The sequence below is a fragment of the Macrotis lagotis genome, chromosome 1, assembly GCF_037893015.1.
Source record: "Macrotis lagotis isolate mMagLag1 chromosome 1, bilby.v1.9.chrom.fasta, whole genome shotgun sequence".
Classification (NCBI taxonomy): domain Eukaryota; kingdom Metazoa; phylum Chordata; class Mammalia; order Peramelemorphia; family Peramelidae; genus Macrotis; species Macrotis lagotis.
Genome location: NC_133658.1, coordinates 774,168,608 through 774,189,501, shown reverse-complemented (window position 1 = coordinate 774,189,501; position 20,894 = coordinate 774,168,608). Strand labels below are relative to the sequence as shown.

At 33.3% G+C, this 20,894-nt stretch overlaps 1 protein-coding gene across 1 annotated transcript in view; it reads right to left on the bottom strand.

Annotated features, from left to right (window-relative positions):
- Positions 1-890: 890 nt before the first annotated feature.
- Positions 891-20,894, bottom strand: part of ARHGAP42 (Rho GTPase activating protein 42) — a 387,607-nt gene continuing 367,603 nt past the window's right edge. The window contains exons 22-24 of the mRNA XM_074216537.1: positions 20,404-20,466; positions 9,891-9,970; positions 891-7,358 (exon numbers count right to left, since the gene is read on the bottom strand). Coding sequence (XP_074072638.1) covers positions 7,270-7,358; positions 9,891-9,970; positions 20,404-20,466 — 232 coding nt within the window. The 3' untranslated portion in view covers positions 891-7,269. The remainder of the gene's footprint in view (positions 7,359-9,890; positions 9,971-20,403; positions 20,467-20,894) is intronic.

The following is a 20,894-nucleotide window of genomic DNA, read 5'->3' as shown; positions in this document are numbered from 1 at the left end:
ATTGTGTATGAATTTAAGGAAAGGTTATGATACAAGAAGACTCCATGAATATGAGTTAACAGTGAATTGGTTAGAAGAGTGAGCAGAATTTATACAGCAACTATAAAAACAAAAAAAAAATAAGACTTAAGGATTATGATCATCAATACAATGGCTAATCACAAATCCTGAAGACTTGCACGAATCATGCTTCTCACCTCTTGGCAGAGAGATGAACTAGAGGGTCAGAATGAACTTGAATGAGAAATCTTGGTATTTATGAGACTTACAAGTTAAATTTTTGTAAAGTTGGTCCATACCTACTTGTGGAGAGATTGGGTTATTTATAAAACAGCTTCAGAGAATGGAAAGAGTCCCAATAAAAGACAAAACAATCATTTATTGACTATGAGTGAATTAGATGTACTCCAATTGAAGAAATGGAGGTTAAGGACAATTTCCTCAGAGAAATATAAGCAAAAGAAAGTAAAGACTTTTTGAACCATTCAGTAGTAGCTCAGTAGACCTTTCAAGTGAAGACTACTGTTTGACTGCAACTCCAATAAAAGGAGAGAGGGCTGATTCCAGAGGATAGCAACTTTTTTTTCTTGGAATATCATCTGTACCTAAGTTACAGCAGCACTCCATGGAGCACTCTAATTTTTAGCCAGTCTGGGCATTCCACAAATATAGGAATTCAAAACTAAGTTTTGAATGAGGACTGTATGCAGTACATGTGATCATCTGGTTCAGATATAGAAGCAGAGAGGACAGCAGGGTTAGGATCTATTTAATTACAATACTTATATTTTCAAATTTTATTTTGTTTTTAAATTTGCAAAATAAAATAAAAATTTCATAACATAGAATAATAAAAAACATGACTACACATGAAACTTAAAATCTATTATGTACAACTTGCTATTCCTTTTAAATACATAATGAAGTTACCATGTAAATTTTCCCCTTTCTTCTTTCATCTGATGACTACCATTAGACTCAAGTATTTGTATGTGTGTATATATATGCATATAAAAATTATTCTATGCATACTTCCATTAATCAGTTCTTTCTGTAGATGCAGATAGCACTTCTTCATATGTCCTTTATGTTTAATTTCTGTACTTATAATAGTCAAAATGATTTAGTCACTTAAAGTTGCTCAGAACAATATTACTATTATTGTATATAATGAAAAATTTATGATCCAGATGACACTGGTCCCATCCATATCATTACAAGTTTATCATCTGTTAGGCTCAGATTATCCTTTTTGAATGCTTCCCTGTTATTCCCTATGATTGCATAATAATTGTCCTAATTTTGTCAACTACCTCTTCCCAAACTCTTCTCCCCACCACACGATCCAAACTATAAAGTACAAAGACCAAATTAAAATGTGCATATGTCATTTATTTTTAAAGTAAGTTTTAAACCCATGAAATACAGTGTAAAAGTACAACAAAGGTACTGTGACCATTTAGATTAGAGATACAAAGGTTATTTACATGTGTGTATGTATATATACAAAGTGCAGATAAATACAGAAACACTACAAAATAAACAAAAAACTCATTATGATAATTTACTGAGTACTTTTTTTCCCATATACCATACTGTAGTTTGTCATATTAATTATGGCTGCAGAGAAATTTTTAGAACTGAAGTCACATCTAAACATCTAGGAATGATTTAAACTCCAGTACCTCCAAAACAAAAACTATAAATAGGATTCTGAATTGAAACCTTGTCATCTTTCCTGCCAAACCATGACTTATATTTACAAAGGTTTCACCTCAGAGTTTAAAAGAAATTTTGCAGTCTTAGACACCAATAGCCAAAGATTACTACTAACTCCAAGTATAATGTACAGGAAGTATTATGACAATCTATGCAAGTTCATGTGTTTTTTTCTTTTAGTTAGGAAGAGGTACTATGGAAGATAACAAATAAGACTTTATATGGGGTCACATACAATCCTCATTAATTTGGTGGACTGTAAAAACTTTAAGGTAAAATTGAGTACTCTTTCTACCTCAAAGAGAAGGCCTTCTTTTATAACAAAGGTATCCATGACTTCTATTATGCAACTGCCCAAAGTTAGCCAGTGTAGTCAAAAGAGAAGGGAGATGTTCAACTCATCTCCAATATAGATGACTTTTTAATACCTGCAGTGGGTCCCCCTTTAGAAAAAAATAAATTCATTGAAATAAAAACTCCTTTGCACTAATTGCTAGAAGGGAAAGAATTAGAGGGAGAGATACATAGAATAGAAAATTCCCCATGTTGTTTGAAACACCTTGGTAAAAGTACAACCTGCATTTTTCTCTGCAGCATGAAGACATTAGTTATAGAAAAGTAATTTCAAAGAAGGGCAAGAAAAAATTGATCATTATTATGCTCTAATCGTGTGTGTGTGTTTGTGTATGTGTGTGTATATGTGTGTGTGTGTGTGTGTGTGTGTGTGTGTGTGTGTGTGTGTGTGAAATTCTCCACAAAATGACTTTCAAAGATTTGGCTAAGTTGTTCATATCGTTTATGTTTCATCCTGAGATAATGCCCTAACATATCAACTTGGACATAATTTATTGAGAGAGAGAGAACATTCAATAGTGCTATATAAAAATAGGCATAATAGTATTATCTTCAAAAACTCTTGTGTATATCTAGATGTGCACAGGTTGTGGCTATTGGCAAAGAAAATCCATTGTTTTGGGCATTAGGACATTTTATTTGGTGATGAAGGAGTCAGGTATGCAATGGCTAATGTCCACAAGGAATGTGATCACAAGCATTAGGTATCAATGATTTGGACATTAATGCATATTAATCATTTAATGTGCCTGGGTCTTGTCATATTCTTTAATAGAAAAGTTTGAGTTTAAAAAATATGGATATGAACTCATTTGGGGAGACTTATAATTTGAGGCTTCATCCATCCAAAGTCAGTTTTTGATTATGGTAAGTTTCAAATTTAGTGGTGAAACCGAAGTAAATGCATACATATAGATAAGGTTTGGGTGCCACACCTCTGTGCTTATAAAATTAAATTATGTGATTAGACATTTTTGGCATCTTGCAGTCTATAGGATCATTCTGAGTTTGCATCTATAGTCAGTGTTCTATGTGTTTATCTACCTGGTTTGGTCATTAAATACCATGAGTACTACAGAAGAGAAGTGTGGCCCAGAAGTGAAAGGATGACTGGGTAGACTTTCAGCAATAATGCTGGTATTTTTCTAAGATTTAAATATCTGAAATGAAATAATAATCTATAATATAAGAAAAATAGGTTATCTTTATTTCCTCTAATTTAATAGGGATCAGTGGTGAGTTATTAATTTTCTCCCTGGCTTCTGCAGAGGGGCAGGGGCAGGACAAGGAAAGAGTAAGGATATGATAAGAAAGGATAGAGACTGTCAAGAAATCTAATTTGGTTAATAATAACCATTCTACAACTGGGAATATGGAATAATGATATGGATCATACCCAAGGAACAAAAACTTTTGGAACAAACACATAAAAAACAGCTAGGTTTTGACTAAAGATACTTATAGGCAAAGATAAGACAAACTGGACGTTTTCCTATCACAAAATATAGTAATATTTTGAAATACTTGTTAGATTCTACTGCATTACATTTTCACGGTATAGTGGCATAAGAAAAACAGGTTCATGTTGAAAAGATACACATTTTGCATGGAGATACTTTTCAAATGATATAAATAAGTTATCATAATACATGCCAATTTCATACTGATTACTAGGTAACCATAAGCTGTCATGGTTAAACACATTTATGAAAACTGAAAGATACAATTTTACCATGTTCACATACTGCCTCTGCTTAGAAGTGGGATGCTTTTCAAATTTTATTAAAATCACTTCATAAATCATCAATTTTGGCACTAGATTATCATTGGTACAGTCATAGGGTGGAGGTGTCACACTCCTGAGTGCAGTCAAACCAGATTAAAATGGAATTGGGAAATTTTTTACAAAATAAATAAAAATACAATAGAACATAGATAATGTTTTTCTAAGTCATGCACACACAGCTCAAACAGACCATTATATACATTTTAGTGGTCCCTGTTTCTGTTTGACACCACTAGTTTAGGGAACTTCAATTTTATTATTATAGAAAACTGGGAATACTCCCCCAAACTGATGTATATTTAGAACTATAACTTGTAGTGAAAGAGTTGCTTGGGACAGAGAGGCCTCTGGGACTCAGCTGTGGTCAAGTGGCCACCATATATCAAGGGGTAAGATTCAAAAACCAAGTATTCCAAACTTCAAGGTCACTCTATGACTGATCACCTCCACATACTATTTCTTGTTCCATAATTTTCAGATTTCTCTGATATGCTGAGATACTTTAGTTTCATTTAAAACATGACTTTGGAAAAAGAGTTCTGACTTTGTGAGCAATAAAGATGAAGAAAATATAACTTCTGGGACAAAGCAACAACATTTATGGTGTGGCACATTAAGAATAAGCACATTATGTCTGTAAAATAGTTAGAAAAATGTCCAAAGAAAGAACAACTGAGACAATGAGCCTCCATTAGCAAGAAAGAAATCTGACTGCAATCTTTTGCCTGGTAGTGTAGTGACCCTCATACAAACCAAGTACAAAAAATGACCCATTAAGGCCAACTATACTGCAATTATAGTACAGTGAATTTGGATGTGATGCCATTTGGTTTGTATTTAAAATCAAAGATAGGATGAGATTTCTTGTCTGAGCAGCAGACATATTTCAATTCTAAGTCTCCTATTAAAGGGAAGATGACCTTTGGGGGAAAAACTCACAACAAAAGAGATTTTCTTGCATTATGGTAAATATGTTCAAAAAAGATTTTCACAAGAGAATCAAAAAACATAATCTAAGCCTAGATTTTGGCAAATGAAGAAAGGGGTATAAAATGTGAGTATGTCATATGACTCAAGTTATCAGAAACATGCAAGAATATCATGAAGGCTAAAAATTTTTGATCCAGGTCATAATTCTGGCAAGATATTTAGTGTACAGGGAAATAATTGAACAAATTATTTTTGCTTCAGAAAATGAATAAAACTATATTACAAACACTGCTCTCATTAGAAAGGTGCTTAAAGGAAAAACTTGATACAGGGTTGAGAGAGCAACAGTAGGTGTCAGTAATTCAGTTAAGATTCCCTGCATGCTTAACAAGGGTCTTTAAGCAAATGAGCCTATGGTATTCATGCTACCACTACCTTACAAGTAATTATTGATGCTGAAGAGATGCAAATGTTATTAAACAAGATTCAGGATATTAGTGCAAAAAAAAAAAGACTTTTTCATTTTACAAATGAGCCAACAAAGTCCTAGAGGGGTTTAAATGCTTCAGTTCAGAATCAGGATTATAACCAAAGCCTTCTGACTCTTAGTTCCAAGATGCCTCAGCAATTATTTGTTTTATAAAATACCGCCAGCAATGAGTCTTGTAATATGATAAAACCTTTATGTCTGTAGGAGCCATCTTTCACCTAACACACTTGTTTTCCTGCCATGAACATTTTGTCTCCTCTCTGTCCCTCTCTTTTTCAATTCTAAATCTTTATTCCATTTTCAATTTTAAAAACAAAAGTACTTTATGGTGTAACTTTTCTGCAATTGAGCATATTTTATTTTGTTTGCCTTAGGAAAGTCACTTTTCAACAGACTGAGTTCACCAATTAAAATATAGAGTGAGACCCACAGGACCAACACCTTATTATCTCTGCTTGTGGGAAATATTGATATTGTCAGCAAGACAACACATCAAATCCACCGAGCTTGGCTGGGGTTCCAGCCTTGTTTCCTGCTTCCATGAGCCAACTGGTGGAAGGATCCTTGTGATATCTCTCCACAATGGAGAGAAAAGCTCTAAGTTTCAACATATAGCTAGCTAGCTGTCAACAAGGACAACTATTCCTGCAAGACGAGAGGCAACTGTATGCTTCATAAGGTGCTAGATATCTAATTCTAACCGTGATAAGTCAATAGTCAACTTTTTAAATTTATATTCATTGACAATTCAATATAATACCCCCCCAAAATAAGCTTATTAAAAGATTGTGTTAAAAAACTATCAAGTCCCAGATATTATTCTAATATAAGAAAGATAGAAAAAATTAAGATAACCCAATTTAAACAGTATATAGTTTTATACTTCTTTTTCAGTTCAGTATAATCTTTAAAAATATACTTATGTCATCTGTAGAAGAAAATCTCAGAAAAAAGAGTGTCGATATTCATAAAGCATTCTGAAATGTTGTAGTGATGCATGTGGCATCTGGGAGTGTGTTCATATATAATTGACTTACATTGTATATTCATATATAAATGGTATTTTTGACTTCAGATTAGTGTTTCTCTGAATAGCCCCTATCATATCTCAAGCACGATATAAATAAAATTTTTAGAATTATATTCATACAAAAAGGTAAAATCTAGAAGCAAAGGAGATAGTCATTAAAAAAAAACATTTATTGAGTGCCTATTAAGTATAAGGCACTGAGATAAATTCCAAGATAAATAAGACATAATCCCTCCCTGATCTCAAGGGGCTTTTGGTAGTAAAATAGATAAAACTAAAAAAGCTGTTGGGAGAGAATTATCACATTCTGAATGGGTTAAGATTGAATCAGTGTATAACCTAATTTGGCCTCATTTACATAGATAACACACATTATTGCATATAAACATTATCATCTCATCAGATAACAAATAAACATAAAGTGATGTTGCATATCTATATCCTTGAAATGCTAAGGACCAGCAAAACTGATGAATTAAAAGAAGTCAAGTCAACACTTTTTCTTTTCAAAGAGAAAAAAATATACAATTTAAATTACATTATGACACATGATTTCTAGATACTTCAGGGAGTAGTGGGTAGGGATGAATACATTTGGTCAGGGCTCCTGAAAATCTTGTAGCAGTTTCTTGGGCTATGTCTGGATTAGATGACGAACTCAATATTTCTAGTACCAATTCTGCCATTTGGTAGGTTAAAAGAAAGGCATAGGGTTTCTCTTGATCAAAAAAGCAAGACATTTAAATAGAGTGCCAGTTTGAAAAGAAAGGCCAATGATTTAAATCGACTTTGTTTCACTGACAGGGGAGCTGAATAAACTGCCAGTAAAGAACTTGACAGAAATCGACCATTTTCATTGAGTGGGCTGATCCCCGTATCTGTGTCAGATAAAATCATAGCACTTATTATTATCATTGTTACCATGGATACCATGAAGATACTGCCATCCACTAACTCTAATTAGAGGAAGACAACATAATTTTCTGGAACTAGTCCTGTTTTGCCTTCATAAGTTGCTTTCAACCATCCAGGTTCCACTGATGGGTAGACTGCAAAGCAAAGACAAATGAAATACAATTTATAATCATTCGTTATCTGGGAGAAAGCATTTAAATTCACATCTGACTTTATGGAAATTTTAAACTGACTAACATGTCACAGGCTGAGGAGGGGTCTCAGGGGCCTCAGGGAAGAACTACATGGACTCTCAGCATTGGAAGGCATCTCACAGCCCATCTAGTCGAACCCAACGTGATCAAGAATTTCTCTGACAATATGTCTAGCAAGTGGTCATCTAAGTAAGCTCCAGTAAGTTGGAGCCTGCCTCTTGCTTTATCCACTCAGTGTTTTTAGTTCTGCTCTCTGAGGCCAAGTACAAGAAATCCCTCTTCCTCATGACAGTCTTTCTGAATATATGAAGAAGGAAATCATATCTCTTCTCCAGGTTAAACACTCCCAATTCATTCAATAACTGATCCTTATACTGCTTAACCTTACTCTTTCAACACCCTGTTCCCCCTAATCTAGATACCCTTTAGCTTACCAATGAACTTCCTGAAATGTGATGCATAGAACTCAATAAATATTTCAGTGGAGTAGGGGAGTCTGACCAGGAAAAAATACAGTGAGACAGTCACCCCTTGAATCCTGGGTTCTTACTCTCTTAATTTAGGCTAATATTCTAATATTGCATTAGCTTTTTGACTATGATATCATATTGTTAACTTTTTTTTACATGAGGCCTTTTCTGATGCCACAGGTTGCTGTTTTGCCTAACCTCCAGATTGCATTACGTTAATTTTGCATATTCATATATATGTATGTGGTTATTCAATATTCCTGTGTATACATATCATGTATACCCACATACACACCTTTTTCTGATAAAATATAAACTACTTGAGGGCAGACATTGTATAAGTTTTAACTTTGTATCCCCAGAGATTAGTAAACAGAAAGCATGTAATAAATGTTAAATGATCTTGAGCTACTAATACTTTAAATTTTCACATCTTTTTTTACAAGTGTTGATCTTTACTCATTCCCGCTCATAGAACTTGTCAAGTTCATTTTTTAAACCCAAGGTTTTAACAAAAACCAAGTTATTTGTATAGACTATCAGTTTATTTTAATTTTTTTTGCTTCAATGATAGTGAATGAATAAATAGAAAATTATATCTTTAGTGTTTAGTAAAGGAGACACAACTAATAAAATGAGACTATCCTTACTTCCTGTCAAGGACCTACATTTTCAATGGCAGGGACAATACAGAGAAAGAAGTGCAGCTCTAAGTGAGATGGAAATACCTGGTGGTCATCAGTGCTCAAGGAGGCCTTTAGCAACAGATCAGACAGTAATGCCCGGGTAACTGGGCAGTGTTGTAGCAGGCCCTATGGGAAGATCTACTGACCTTCTATCTGACTATAATCAGCTAGATGTTGACCCCCAATTATTTAAACAGTATTAATGATCATATCTGCCTTGTTCCAAAAAAGGAATGGAGTAGAGGGCATTGTGGTAATAGTGGTAATGAGAGATCAGTTTCCATTTGGCAAGGGGAGAAAAAGTGTTATTGGAGGGTAAGTAGGTGTGGAGGGATGGCTCCCTGTAGTGTCTGCTCTACTGGGACCTCCAGAAGTGTACTTTGCATGGCAGGAAAGTCAAAGAAAGAAAGGGGTAGGTGTCACCATTTCCCCTGCTCCTGTTAAGATCTCTGGTGCTTATTTTTTCCCTTTTATGTATGTATGTATATATATATATATATATGTATATATATATATATTATTAATTTCAGTCCAATATTTTAATCTGTTAAGGGTTTTTGGATCCTGTCACCTAAAATATTAATTAATCCCTTTTGACTTTGTGTCAATCTGCAAGTTTTATCCATATGCTACCTATCAATACATGATCCAGGGCACGCTGTTTAACCTATACCTGCCTTAGTTTTTACATCTGTAGAATGTGGAAAATAATAGCAATTAATTTCCAGAGTTGTTTTGAGAATGAAATGAGACAATACTCAGTAATCCAAACAAAATCACACACACACACACACACACACACACACACACACACACACACACACACACACAATATAAAAAGTGCTAGATAAAATGATAAATTAATGCAAGTTATTGTTATCCATGCCTTCACTAAATTCACTTATGACTTGAAGAGCATAGGATCAACAGCACATCTCACAAGCACCCCAATACAAATTCCCAATTTTGTTTTCCTAAAGAAGTTGAATTTTGGGAGTGGGATGTTAAGTGATTTACCCAAGATCATATACAGACATGGGACTAAAATAAGGCCTCCTGATTTTCAATGCCATATCCTTTTTACTCTTTCACGTTGGATTCTTCATCTTAAATACAGTCAACAAATTCAGTAATCAACAATCATTTACTTGTGTGTGGAGTACTGAATTAGGTAAAAGGCAGGGAGGGAAGGAGACGGAAAGATTATTGCAGAGATGCACTCTGCCCTCCTATAACTTTCAGTCTGGGAAAAGTATGTGAATAGACAAATTAAATGAAAATTTATTGAACTGAATGGAATTAAGTACATTGCTTACCATTGGAAAATATTGCCCCTTGTGGGAAGGAGAGTTCATGACTGTGCTCAGCTTTACAGGAATACATGGCTTTAGCTTGGCTAAAACGCAAGAAGAAATACTGATACACATTAGTGGACAACAATGAAAGTGCATTTATATTTAAAACAATTTTAAAATGTGCTACAGCTTTTGCTTAACATTATAACTATTATTATTATTATTATTATTATTATTCCAAGTAATTAGTTATCTAGTTGAGATATATATATGTATGTATATATACATGCATATATATGTATGTATATATACATACATATATACACATATATGTATGTATACATACATATATATGTATGTATATATACATATATACATATATACATATATATATATATATATGGAGAGAGAGAGAGAGAGAGAGAGAGAGAGAGAGAGAGAGAGAGACATACACATAGGATACCATGCAGTATAGTATGGTTTGTAGTTGGCTAATGATCACGAAGAACCATTTTCAAGTTGTGTCCTTGACACATACAATTGTGTGACCTAAACAAATCATTGGGTGTCCCAGTGAACCAGGAAATTCTCTAAGAATAAAATTTACAGACTATTGTCATTATTATAAGGGGAGGAAATTTCCACATGGGAGAAAGCATAGGTCCAGACCAAAAGATTCCTCCTCCTCAATATAAAGACACAGTACAATGTACATTTTATGTCTAGGTGAATATGTATATGTAGGCACATTATATACATATATGTATATACATACACACATACATATATGTATATTTACATACATATACACCGATGTGTATATTTACATATATACATATGTGTTGAATAAGAACTATTGAAGACAGTTTCTTATTAATTAATAATCAATTTATTAATTAAGCTAGCTGGCAGTCCCTAAATTAATGTCAGCACCTTCTCTTGACAATCAAAGACAAAAGACATGGGAGAGACAAAAAACTTCAAATAATCCTTGAAAGGGAATTCCCTTAACACATGAAAAGCAATCTTGATAGTTAGATAAATAATGAGGAATGGGCTAGAAGTCTGACTCCTGCTGAGTACATAATATGATCAAGAGATTCAGTCACTTCAATCAATCTGAACAGGGAAATACATCTTTTTCTAAACCACTCTGGTTGGTTTTCTCCTTCATGAGCTGGGTCACCCTAAATTTTAATGGAGGGGTACAGGTACAGAGTTGGGGAAAGATCTAGTCCAGACTGATTTCTGCTTATATCTAAACAGAATAGAGATCTTGTTGAATGGGATCTTGGTCCATAGAAAATCATGTATCTTAAGGACTAGATTAGTCTCATATGTGAGTCATGTCCTTCAGAGATTGACTTTTTTACAGGAGCTGAACTCTAAATAAAGAATAATGGGAAAAAAGCCTGGATCCTAATTTAATAGTTGATTATTATTATAATAGTAAAACAATAATTTCCTTATATATACATGTATATATTTGTATATCCACACAAACTTCTAGAACAGAAAATGAGATGAATCAGGAGAGGTCAAGTAGTCTAATAGATTTCTTTACATAGCAAATATAGTTGTGACTAAGAAGGAAGATAATTTTTTATAAAGTTAATAATCAGATCTTCTAACCAAAACTTCAACTGAAGCTTTCTCAGCTAATTTTCCATCGAAAAACACTCAAATTTTTAAAAAGACAATTTCCTTTTATGGAATACTAGCCAAAACTTCATTAAATCTCACTGCTACAAAATCACTGAATATAGTTACAAATGAAAAGTCCATATAAGCCACTATTCAGTTATTAAAATTATGGAGTAGAGATACAATTAATGCATTTTAATTTCAATTACAAGCACTAATTTAATCATTTTCATGGATTTCTCACAAGTCATTTCCATTAGAACATTTTCTACTCTTAAGTATGAACTAACCTATGGTTTTAGGATATACTGGGAAGAAAAATACACATACACACACACACACATAAACGCACATACACACATACACACACAAACACATCTTCCCACACACACACAATGTCTGAAATCAACAGAGTCAAAGAATTATTTGACAAGATTGTAAACTTTTCAATATGAAACTAGGAAGGTAGTAATTTTCTTCTGCTAATATCTTCAGTTATAGGTTGTTAGCTTTCGTTAGATCTCTGATGATATAATGCAGACGAAGGATGAAGCTTTTTTACCCTAATACTAACACTTTCTGTCACTGCTTTAGGTCTCTTGAAGAGGCTGGGAAAATAATACTATCCTTTTTTATGGTACTCAGGAAGATTCTAATCGTCCTTTGAAAAATACTTAGCAATTCCTTGATACCCAGAAGGCAGCTCTGAAAGCTCTCTCTCTCTCTCTCTCTCTCTCTCTCTCTCTCTCTCTCTGACACCTAATATATAGAAAAGGATTTCTAATAACATAATCCATAACTCATTTTTAGTTCTAATTCTAAATGTTATTTAATGAAGGATAAATTCAGGAGTGTTTGAACTAGTGTGAGAGCTAACAATTAAAATTTTAGTATATTATAATTTGGAAACTGGCAAATGCTACAAGTCAGAATTTGATTTGCTAATTGCCTAGACTTATGAAAATGATGGAGAAAATGGTAATAATGGTAATAAGGGAGATTTTTACCTTAAAAATGTGTTCCACTTCCCTGTTTCCTTCTTTCCCACACCACCCACCTCCACATAGACAGTTGTTAAATATTAGCACAGCACTGAGTAATACATCAGGAAATTTGAGCTGGCTAGAAAGAGGCACTTGCAGGACTTCTTGATTTGAAGAGAATTTTAAAATGTCTGCCACTGTAAAACATTTCTTTTTATTTTCTTTATACCTTTAGCTCCATTGCATTACTTAGCTTGAGGCCAGGGCAATAGGAGGCCCACAAACCTATATAACTATGAAATATGGTAGAAAGAATTTTAATTGCAAAATACACCTCCCTATATGTCTTGTAGACCTATGCTGTGTACTCTAAGGTGGGTAGGAACAAAAAGAAAAGCAAAAGATAGAATTTGTATCATTAGGTAGTTTATTACCCATTTAGTAGGAAAGATGAAAGATGAAACATACTTAACACAATGTAAGGTAGCACAAAATAAAGTATTGTGGTCCAGATAGAAACTAAATAAATTGGACTACAAAACAGCACCCACTATTTGCATAGAAAAGTCATTAATAGTCCTGGGAGATTAGAAGTTCAGCTTCCTTTAAATGGAATAGAAATGGGGAGTGAAGGAACAGAGTGGTGACTAGAAGGTCATTGTTCTCTTCACTTCGAATTTTAGTTTCTGAGAATTTTTGAAAAGAAAATGTAAGAGAAGTCTAGATCACTGAACATTCAAACAATACTCAAGACACAACAGTATTGAATTTAAATCAAAAGGCAGACATTTGCAGGTAAAGGTTGTAGAATGCCCACTCTCCCATATAGTACCTATATAAATGAGAAGTTTTAGGAAAATTACCAAAACTCTGTGAACCTCAGTTTTCTGTTCTAGAAAAAAGGGATAACAAAATCTGAACTGATTCTGAGGGTTGTGACAAAATATGACAAAACACATTTTTACATACAAAGAATACTTGTAAACCCTGTTGAGGTAGATAAAAGTCAGCTACTCTAATTTGTTTTGCTTTTGTTTTTTTGCAAGGCAACAGGGTTAAGTGATTGGCCCAAGGTCACACAGCTAAGTAATTATTAAGTGTCTGAGCCTGGATTTGAACCTAGGTCCTCCTGACTCCAGGGTCATTATTCTATCCACTCCATCACCTAGCTGCTCTAGTTATTCTAATTTGGATTATTTGGGTTTGCTGCAACTTTCCATAAACAACTGACAAAGCATTGGAAACTAATTTAGATAAAAAACTTCCATTTAATTCAACAATGTAATAAGTATGAAAATTATGTATTGTTGCACTATTGGTTGAAGAAGGATATAAGTACTATCTGCAATGGAGAATACCATCTGTATCTAGAGAAAGAATTATGTACTTTGAACAAAGACTAAAGACTATTACCGCCAAATTAGAAAAGAGAAGAGTTAGATTATTATGTAATTTTACTATCTCATACTTTATTTTTCTTCCTTAAGGAAGATTTCTCTGTCATCACATTCAACTGAGAGCAATGTATAACATGGAACCAATGTAAACACTAACAGAATGCCTTCTGTGGGGGATGGGGGAAGGAAGCAAGAATGGGGGGAAAATTGTAAAACTCAAAATAAATAAAATCTTTCTTTAAAAAAAGGATATAAATAATTTTTAAAATGACACACTCACTGCTCTCAAAGGATTTGCCAATTATTAGGGGAAATACAGAATGTAAACAAATAAAAATTATGCAAAGTAAGCCTAAACTGATTTAGGAAATACCCAAGAAAAAGTGTTATGATAAATTTGAACAGGAACTATTTACGTGCAACAGGTGGAATGAAGGAAGATTTCACATGAGAGGTAATCTGTTTCTTGAAGAGAAGGATGTAAACAAGTTCAAGCAAAGGGTAGTACTTTTATAAATGCATGGATATGTGAAGGTACAGGATAAGATCAGAAAATAGTAATATAATTTGGTGAAACATAGATTATTCCTATGTGAACAATAGCAAATGAGCCTGGAAATGTGCATTGGAAGTAAGTTACTAATGGTCTTAAACATCAGGCTAAGAAGCTTGCATTTAATTTTGCAAGCAACAGAATTAACAACTTCTGGACAAGGAATAACAGGATAAGAGAAGTATATTGGGAAAATCATTTTGGAAGTTGTATAAGAGCTAAATTAAAGTTTGAAGGTAAAAAGTGCAGTTAGGGGACTGTTATATTATGGATGAGAAATGATGAGGGCCTGAAGAGGGTGGTAATGATGTTACTTGAAGGGAAAGGATAGTTTTAAGAGATACTGTGAAAATAAAATCAGCAAAACTTGATAATGAGAAGTGGAATAGAGAGAAGAATAAAAGATATCTGCCCTTAACCTAGGGGTACAGAAATGACAGAGAAGTAGAGAGGAGAAATGGTATAAGGGAAAGAATATAATTAATTCATTATATATATATATATATATATATATACATATATATTTAAGTATTTATTTACATACATTATATGTTTATTTATTGACAAATTGAGTTTGAGATTCAGATGGGATGTTTGAGAGAATATGTCCAGCAGGTAATGTAGATGGAGACTGAAACTCAAGAAAAAGATTAGGATTACATCTATAGATTTAGCAATATTTTCATATAATTCATAGTTTAAGCTCTTGAATCTGAGTGTAAACTGAGAAAAAAAAATGGCCAAAAGCAGTACCTTTTGGGACACCTATGCTAAGGATGCAAGACAATATGGAACCAAAGAAAGAGACCAAGGAAGACCATCATACAAGTAGGAATATCATGAAAGCTAAGGAATGATCATGGATTTAGAATTAAAAGAGAACTCAAGAGGGTTATCTAGTTCAAAAATATCATTTTACAGATGAAGAAATAGAGATCTGGAAAGGTTAAATGACTGTCCAAGGTCACATTGATGGTAAGTGTGGAGATGACATTTGAATCCAGGTCTTTTGACTCAATTTTCCCCACTCTTCTCACTACAGTGATGCAAGAATGTCAAAAATACCAAGACAAGGCTTGCATATGAACTCCTGAGGGGGAAAACTTCTGCAGGGATGAAAGCTAATAGGGAGCAAATAGTGAGGTAATAGAGGAAAAATACAGAATATAACAGAGAATATGACAGAATCAAATGCAGGTTTCTGTATTCCTTAAAGGAAAATATGAATAAAGTTAAAGGGATACATGTAAAATCTTAAATTTGATTTTTTTTAAATCTACTAAAATAAAACATGAAGAATGGCTAGTCAGTAGTTTATCTTCAAAAGATTCACTGTATCCCTTCCCCAACACTACCTGCTTTATTCAACTGAGAGCCCAGTTTCTTGTTAATCTGTAGTGCCACTCTAAGGTATATACGGAAGGACAGCTCAATAGACAATCCACCTTTATGACATAATCTGGGAAATATAGATTCTTTTAACTTTGTGGATTGCTAAGAGTATCTCATTTGAATGATCACGAATCTCATTGAGAATGTCCTAGAATATATTGGGACTTCAGTTCATCTACACAATATCATTTAAATATAGCAACAATTGAAGAATCCTTACCACCATAAACAGAAATCCTCTTTTCATTTGAACTTTTTGCAAAAAGTCTTTTATTACATATTCACTTCGTAAATATTAATGAGTATGACAGCACTAGCTTATCCTTTGCCCCCTTGCAAGTTAGGATAGTTGACCACTTATTAATTGGAGAAGAATTCTTATTTCTACAAATTTGAAATGAGGCCATATTACAGAAACTTGCTACAAAGATTTTTTCCTGTTAACTACATTGATTCTATTTGTGCAAAAAAATTTAATTTAATGTAAGCTGTGGTTCTAGCAAGTCTTGACAAAAAGACGCTTGTTCCCAAAAGTAATTTCTTCTTTGCTTTTCCAATTTCTGTCATCTATTCATTTGTAGCATATCTTTGTATATGATGTGACCTAATTTCTGCTATATTCTTTTCCATTTTTCCCAATTCCCCCCCCTAAAATATGGTGGAAAATAAGTTTCAAAAGTAACAATTAAGAATAGTCCACAGTTTATAGACTATTTAGCCAACCAAATTTTTCTTTAGATAGTAGCCAGCTCCTGTCTTCAGGTACAAGTAGAGTAGGATAACAAATTTCCAAGATTTATTAAATAGGATATATATATTTACAGATTCCTGAACTTCAGTCTTTGAAGGCATCTAATTTTTACTCATTCCCACTAAACCTGTGCAACAAATGGTCATCTAGCCTTGCTTGAAGGCTCCAATGAATAGAAAGCCATCTCCCAAAGCAGTCCTTTCCACTTCTGGAGAGCTCTAAATATTAGAGCTGACATCAAACTTAAATTGTTCTTTTTGTAAAATTCCCTGCCTACTCTGTTCTTCATAGTTCTGCCCTATGGGGTCAAAAAATAAGTCTATTCCCCCCTTTCTTTCAAATATCTGAAGATGGTTGAGGAATTTGGACAGTCAGGCAACAAGACCAAAGGGCCCAAGCATTTTAAAATATCTAATAAATGGATTACAGGAAGGCTTCAAAAGTAAAGATTTGATCTCTAAGGGAAATTTACAGGATAGGAACAGAATAGAATAAGAAGCCATGGATGGTCTATACTCATGAAAGAAGTATGCATTTCAATATACAGTATGTAATTAGGAAATAAAAACACATCTAAATAAAAAAACAGAAATTAAAAATTTAAAAGGGTATTCAGAGGTCATCTCAATCCTATCTTCATATTTTCAAAAATAGAAAATGATGTTCAGAGTAGCTCAGTGTATGTACAATTGTCACAGAACAAAAACTAGAATTTAGGCCTCCACTAACTCTCAGTTTAGTGATCTTTCTCTCATTCATAGCTGTTTTGTCCATTATCTTGTAATCCTCTGACTGAATAAATGTACAAAAAAAAAGTATATTTTCTTAAATTTTTCTATGATTTTCTATGATTTTCATCCTATTTGCAGAAACCCAGGTTTCTAGTTAGTGCAATCTAATAACATATCGCCATCTGGTGGTAGATAGAAATTGTGGGCCAAGGTTCCTGCAAAAGTTAAGCTCTTCAAAGGGAATCAACACAGTTACTTCATATTTAAAGGTAAATGTGAATCCTCATACCCAAGTCCTAGAATCAGGTTCTTACATAATTATATATGTGATGTTTTCCTTGCTCCATATGGTAAGTCAAATGCAAAGAATAAGGAAAGACATTCACCAAACTTTTCTGTAGTTTGACAAAACAATTTAGCAGAAGGGATTTTTAGTCATGGTCAAGAGAAGGTTAAAAGGATTCAAAACCAGTGGATATATGAAAATGGACAGCTTTGGATAATAAACACAAGACAATAACATAACATTTATACAGGCAGCTTATGTGGCAATCTCAAACATCCAGACCAGCAAAGAACCTAGCAAGAAATTTTAAGAAAGTGACTATGCAAACATAAATGTCTATATAACAGATTTGTATATTTTAATCAGAGGAGAATTCTTCAGGCTCTATCCCATAAATTATTTATTCTTATTTAGTTACTACTGTAATTCAACTTAGGTCCTGTGGTTCTAATTCGCATATTAGAAGCAGGAAAGTCATAAAGAAGGAAAGGGTTCTTATAGGCTTCTAGAGGTAGAAGCAATGAAAGCAAGGGGAAAAAAAGGTGATGAACAGATCAACATAAGGGAAAAGACAAAAAAATTTTATTAATAAGTAGGGACAAAACTCAAAACTTTAATACTCTAAAGCACTGAGTAAAAGAAAATAGCAAAAACCTAGAAGGTTATCATTGCAATTAATAGCATAATATAACAACTGATTTTAATAACGATAACTCTGAGTTAGCAAGAAAGTTTCAAAATGTTTTATATCATGTTTAAGTATACAATAATCTTTAGAAAAATATTTTCATAAAAAGAATTAAAATGTTACATAAACACATACATACATGTATACATACACACACACACACACGGAACTTAAAGAGGAAATGTTCTTGACATCAGAAAAATTCAATTATATGGAATGACTCATTCCCCATTAATGTTAGATAGATATGTATCTCTCAACTTCAATCATTCTATTGCTGTTTTTTAAAATCATGTTCAACTTTTCCAGACGGTACTGGAGATCACACTTCAGACCCTTCTAATCTCCATTCTCTCTCAAAGTCAGTCCAAGCTCATGTTCCTTGTTTCTATGACACTATCTTTCTAATCCTATGCTGTCCCTTTTGTCTTTTGTCTTAAATCCTTCCTAATATCAGGGTAACTTTTTTTTCTCATTGTGTGGTCAGAGTATTTAAGTTTCAACTTCAGTATGTGATCTTCCAATGAACAGACTGAATTATATTTTTTAAGATCTCCTTTTTCTCCAAGGGACTCTCAAAAAGATTTCTCCAACACCACAACTTGACAGTATCAATACTGTGATGCTCAGTTTTCCTTATAGTACAACTCTCACAGTCATCCATTGCTACTGGAAAAACTATAGCCTTGACTATGGGACTTGTTTTTATCAGCAAGGTGATACCTCTGTTTTTGAACATGCTGTCCAGATTTGCCATAGTTTCCCTTCCAAGGAGCAAGTGTCTTTTAATTTCATGATTGCAGTCTCCAACTGCAGTGATTTTTGAGCCCAAAAATTTAAATCTGACATTGTTTTTAATTCTCTCTCTATCTGTCAGGAAGTGATGGGAGTAGGTGTTAAGATCTTTGTATATTCAAGCCAGCTTTGACTCTTTCACCCCTCAGTAAGAGGCTTCTTAATTCCTCTTCACTTTCTATTATCAGAGGGGAATCATCTACATAGCTGAGATTGTTGATATTTCTTCTAGCAAACTTAATTCCAGTTTGTGATTCATCCAGTCTATCATTTCTCATGATGTTCTTTGAATATAAGATATATAAATAAAGTGACAATATGCAACATTGCTATACTTCTTTTCTAATTTTAAAATCATCAAGTGGTCCATCTTTGATTCTAATTGCTGTTTCTTAGACCAAATACAGATTCCTCAGGAAACAAGGAAGATGTCTGGTACTCCCATGTCTTTGACAACTTGCCACATTTTGTTCTGATTTACACAAAGGCTTTGGTGTAGTCAGTGAAGCTGTTTTTCTAGAACTCCTTGGCTTTCTCCATAATCCAGCACATGTTGATTATTAGGTCTTTAATTCCAAAACCTCTTTGAAAACTAGTCTGGTCTTTTAGCAGATTCTCAGTTCACAGATTGCTGTAGTCTAGCTTACAAAATCTTAAACATAAGCTTGCTGATATGTGAAATGAGTGAAATGAAAAATTCCTTGACATCATTCTTCTTTAAAGCAATTACTCTATTATGTAGTGTTTGTTAAGTGCCTAATAAGTGACGGCTCTATGTTAAGTGCCAGGGAGATAAGGAAAGAACAGAACATAACCTGTGCCTTCAGATTTCAGGTTCTAGAGAGAGAAATTATGAAAACAACTAAATGTACATATAAACACATAAATGTAAAGTCATCTCAAAGGGAAAACACCAGTAATGGGAGGATAAAGAAATGCTTCTGGCAGGAAAGAAGATTCGACTGAATCTTGAAAGGAGCCAGGGAAGTAGAAATGGCAGGAAAGCATTCAGGCATGGGGAAAGCAAATGAAAGAAAAGGAATGAAGATATGGAATAGTCATATAGAATGAACAGCAAAAAGATCAGTCTTTAAAAACTTGAAGTATAGGAACCAGCTAGGTTGTGCTTGAGGAACTAAATAACTTAATCTTTTTTTATTAATAAGCTCACTGAATTTATCTAAGCATAAATATTTTGCAGTTATATAAGCAGAGGTAGAATATTTATTTAGGTAAATGGTTTTAATAATTGCAGCAAGCCAACATTGCTAAAGATTTTCAATAATATAATAAGATTATATTTAGAGAACTTACCGTCCAGCAGAAACCTGCTTAAGTGAACCAGCACTTTCAAACAGCTGGGCTTTAGCCGCCACTCTGAAAATGAAGCAAAAATACATGTTTTTAAATTTGCTTTTCAAAGGACCCTTTTACTATAAGTCCAGGAAATCATTCATCATAAGTTTCTGTTGTATCATTTAAAAAAAGTTGTAAGGCAAAAATGTGAAAAGAGTAGCATGAACTTCAAGTGAAATAGTTTTATAAATGAGAAGCATATTTCTAACTATAAATGACACTTTTAACCCAACCTTTCAGTATATGTGCTTGCTATAAGCCACTTGCTTTTTAAAAAAAATTATTTTTAATGTATGAAATAAAAGAAGTATTTCTATAGTACAGTACAATAAAAATGATGATTGCATATGGAACTACAAATTTATTATGTACAACTTGAATTTCCTTTCAAATATGCAACAAATATAAACATTTCTTTTTTTCTCTTTCCCACACCCTGTTCTACAGAT